This window comes from Dipteris shenzhenensis, chromosome 12, assembly GCF_047967505.1.
Source record: "Dipteris shenzhenensis isolate YYH24624 ecotype China chromosome 12, Dip_SZ_1.0, whole genome shotgun sequence".
Classification (NCBI taxonomy): Eukaryota; Viridiplantae; Streptophyta; class Polypodiopsida; order Gleicheniales; family Dipteridaceae; genus Dipteris; species Dipteris shenzhenensis.
Genome location: NC_141607.1, coordinates 1,065,881 through 1,070,238, shown reverse-complemented (window position 1 = coordinate 1,070,238; position 4,358 = coordinate 1,065,881). Strand labels below are relative to the sequence as shown.

Genomic DNA, 4,358 nt, shown 5'->3' with positions numbered 1-4,358 from the left:
TATTGAGCAATCCCCAAGTGATCTTGTATCATAATACTCTCTATAATTAATGGTTGCCTCATGCTGGATGACTCCCACTCCCAACGTTCACCCTAGTTCTACATGGTTAAGGTACCTGTGTATCTTAATTTCTTGATTGAGTTGTGCTTGTAGCAACATTATTGAGATGGGATTTGGTAGCCCTACTTCCTATGTGGGGTTGTATGCTTGGAGATTATGCTGAAATGATGCAACATGGGATGTTGGAATTATTACTCGTAACTTTCCAAATTGTTATTTTGTTTCAGAGACTTTATTCTTTGCATAGGCTTTAGCATGCACATTATATTTTGTCATAGTGATGTCAAGGTGATTTTAAGTTTGAAACCAATCTTAAGAACGAAATAATATCTTGTTGGGTGGTTGAACGGATAATAACAACATTAAAGGAGAGTTGACCCTAGATGAAGGTAAGAAACTATGTTTTATTGATTGACATCTTGATGGAGCTTGATCTTCAAATAACAAGGACATATGCTATAAGAAAAGAAACAAGAGACATGTAACTTTGGGGGGTTGAATGAATAATGACTAAAGAATTGGAGAGTTGACCATAGTTTTCTTGATTGACATCTATCTAGAGGAGCTTGATCTTAACAAGGACATATGAGGTGCATGAATTCTAGGAGAGATTCCCTCAATGGAGGAGTCTTATAACCTTGATTTGACAAGATGGATTGGCCGGAGAGAAAGTCGTGGGAGAAAAAGAGAATAAAGCCAATGGAACTACTCGTGGAAGGTGTGAAAAGAGGATGGGCTTGTCAAAAGGAAGGCGTTGCACGCTACACACGCTTGACAAACCGTGCGTGTTCATGGGAGTTTACGTAGACTTTGCATGCACAACGAAAATGGCCTCTCCTTTTGGCCCGTCTCGATGCCCTTCTAATCCTTCCACAGTCGTCGCCCTTAGCTGTAAATTATACCGCCATTTCGGAACTCTACCGAAGTCACGAGTCGCAACGACAATTTCGGTTGCGTCGCCGGTGAAGTCCACGATTATTAGCGTGATTCGTCCACGAACATCGTCTATATATCTCCCTGCATGGTGGTATTGACAACGCAGCGTTTTTGAAATCATGGAGAATGCCAGGGTATCCGTAATGCAAACCTCCACCATCGTGCCTGCCGTCTCCACCCCTAGCCAGCGCCTCTTTCTCTCCAGCCTCGACCTTGTATTGCGAAACGTCCCTTACATGCTAGGACTGCTCTTTTATGACACACCCGACGATGAATACCCTCGCATAGTTGGCAGATTGAAAGAAAGCCTGTCTCGAGCCCTCGTGCACTTTTATCCGTGGGCAGGTAGATTGTCAAGCGGGGAGGATGGAAGGATTTCGGTGGATTGCAACGACGCGGGTGTTGATTTCGTTGAGGCGTCCATAAACATTTGTTTCAGTGACCTACGTCCGGATTTTCAATTGCAACCATTTTTCACCGATCTAACGAGGTATTCAGAATTGAAGTGCTCCGACAGCCCCAACGTTCCGCTTTTAGCTGTACAGGTGCGTAAAGTGGTAGTGAGGTTTTAATTACTTTGCACTTTTCACGACAGTTTCTGTAGTATTGAATCTCGTATTATACTCGTTGCGAGGCCTGTTGTTTGGTTTTGATATCGACCGATGTGTGCATATTTCCTACTACAGGTTACCAAGTTTCAGGGTGGAGGGCTCGTCGTTGGAGTTAGCGAGAACCATGTAATTGCCGATGGGCGCTCTTTTTGGGACTTTATGGTGTCGTGGGGGGAATGTGGGAGAAGCTTGTCCATTTCCAAGCCTCCTTTGCACGACAGGACGGCTCTAAAACTAGAGAACGTCTCCCAGGAGAAAGCACGACTCCCGTTTGTGCCAATGTCCAATAGTCTGGCCGGCCTCATTGAAAAGCCTAATAAGAAGCTTGAAGAGAGAGTATTCCATCTCACTGCGGACGCAATCAAGAAGTTGAAAACAAAGGCAAGCCACGAGAGTAGCATCTCGTTCTCGTCTTTCGAATCCCTTGCGGCACACTCTTGGAAATGTGTGACACTAGTGAGTAAGCCCAGACCACAACAGACAGTGTTTGCTCTTGTACCAGCCGATTGCAGAGCAAGAATAGTGCCGCCGCTTCCGGATTCCTACTTCGGCAATGTTCTTCAATGGACTCTGGCCGTAGCCACAGCAGGAGAGCTGATGAAAGAGAGTTTGGCTGCCACAGCTTCGCGAATCCGAGATGCAGTAAAGGGCATCAATAACGAGACGGTCCACGGGTTGATGCACTGGCTAGAGCTGAGGAATAATCCGTTTCAGCCATTTAAGCTTGAAAACAGCCCCGGCTGTATGGTGGTGGCAAGTTCACCAAGGTTCCCAGCTTACGATGTCGACTTTGGGTGGGGGAAACCTGAGTCGGTGCGACCTGGAAGGATGGGGAGAGACGGCGAGATTTGTTTGTTCCCAGGTAAAGAAGGCGGGGGGAGCGTGGATGCGTGCATCAAACTTCAACCGGAAGCCATGCAGCAACTCGTCAGGCACTCCTTCTACCTGGAGAATGAGGGCCAGGCAGCAGCAACTAATCAGGCACCCCTGCGACCTGAGCTCATACCGGCGCACCGTCTCCCATCGAGTGCCGTAGCTGCACTGTGCGCCTGTGCTTCGACGTCGTAATTGAAGAGAAGCACAGCGCATGAGGTTGAGCACAAGGCGTTGCCTATCCATGCATTGACGCTTGGTTTTTATCATGTTGTTCGTGACTTGTTTGCAGGGTGTTACAAACTTGCTTGCTTCTCTCATGGGATGAGTTTACGTTCACTTTCTTAGATTGCCTCTTAAAGGGAATGGAGGATTGCTTTTTGTGATTTTCTATTATTTTCTAAATAAGGTTGCTGCCCATATGTGTAAATAAGGTTGCTTAGGTGAAGATAATGTAAAGCTTAATTAAACCATAAGCTCTAAGAGCTGCCTATATGTGTAAGGTACTTGTGCTTCCCAATATCACACTCCAACTATATATACGAGTGTTATAAGAAGGCGTTTCTTTGGAAAGGAGTGCTATACTCACATTTGGATATTGATTTTTGAAATTTCCACACGTCTTAATCCACTTTCTAAAACGAATCATACTAGTTAAATTATTGAATCTCTCTCCCTCTCCTTTCTCACACTCTTATTCCATGTAAAAAGGAGGAGCACAAATGCTCATGAGCATGGCTTGTATGATTAGAGCACATGTGGTAAAGGACACTTTGTATTTTTTGTTCAAGACCTTAATGACTCGAAAGAAAAATCTTTAAATTAATTACCCCATAATTAGGCCATCTCAAATTAATAAAAATTTTAAAATGTATTACTAAGTTTTGTATTTGTGATCCATGATAAAATGTTTGAAGGATGCACCATAGCACAAGATGATCATTTAGATGAACAAAGATCACTATCCCATATGGGCAAATGTTCATGGAAATAATCCAAGGTTTACAATTGAACTAATTCATTGATCATAAAAATAAAATTGCATTATTATGAAAAAAACATGCAAAAAACTTAGAGAAGCCACATTGTGGACTCCTATGGAAGGACTCCCATATCGCCAATGCCCTACTTTAGGAGAAGGAGGTGTAGTAGTCCATGGTAGAGATTTGGTAGTAGCCAGAGAGCCCCCTACTAGATGGCTCATCCACATGGGTAGCAAATGCAATTGAGAGGAACAATGGGGAGCTCTAGGCCTAGGCTCTTCATTGACGTTACTCTCTTGCATGGAGTGATTTAGAGTAGGACCCAATCTCACTGTGGCTTTCAAACAATTATGAGAGTGCTAGGGTTGACTTTTAGGACACTGAGAGCCATTTAGTTGAGTTCTCTTATCACTTTTCTAGGGCATGATGGATTCAACAAGGAGATAGGATAAGCATATCATTTTTGGGCCCACTATCATTTGATCAATAGGGACACAAATTCAACAACTCAATCAAATGCAATTGATGAAATGCACCCAAACCCACAAAAATTCAACAAATTCAATAGCTATCACTTTTCGGCCACTATCACTCGATCAATAAGGACACAAATTCACCAACTCTATTAAATGCAAGTGATCAGATGCAGCTAGACCCACAAAAGATCTTACACATGACCATAGACTTCAATCGATAGTTGTTTTAGTTTGAGAAGTCTCCTTAGGTTTTGGCAGCCAAGGACAAAGTCTAGGTGCATACCTTGATAGTGGTCTCCCCAAGTATGAGTAGGCACATGGAGTCAACTTTCATGTAAAGGAGCTTTTGGAGGACCTCAAGTCCTCCCTTCATAGAAATGCCATAGAAAGGATAGATTAACACCATCCTTCTTTAGGTA

General features: G+C 43.5%; 1 protein-coding gene across 1 annotated transcript; it reads left to right on the top strand.

Moving 5' to 3' along the window:
- Positions 1-1,092: 1,092 nt before the first annotated feature.
- Positions 1,093-3,053, top strand: LOC147895651 (hydroxycinnamoyltransferase-like). Its single transcript, XM_087382993.1, has 2 exons — positions 1,093-1,541; positions 1,683-3,053. The coding sequence occupies exons 1-2, from the start codon at positions 1,116-1,118 to the stop codon at positions 2,673-2,675; spliced, it is 1,419 nt and encodes a 472-aa protein (XP_087239119.1). The 5' UTR covers positions 1,093-1,115; the 3' UTR covers positions 2,676-3,053.
- The last annotated feature ends 1,305 nt before the right edge of the window (positions 3,054-4,358 follow it).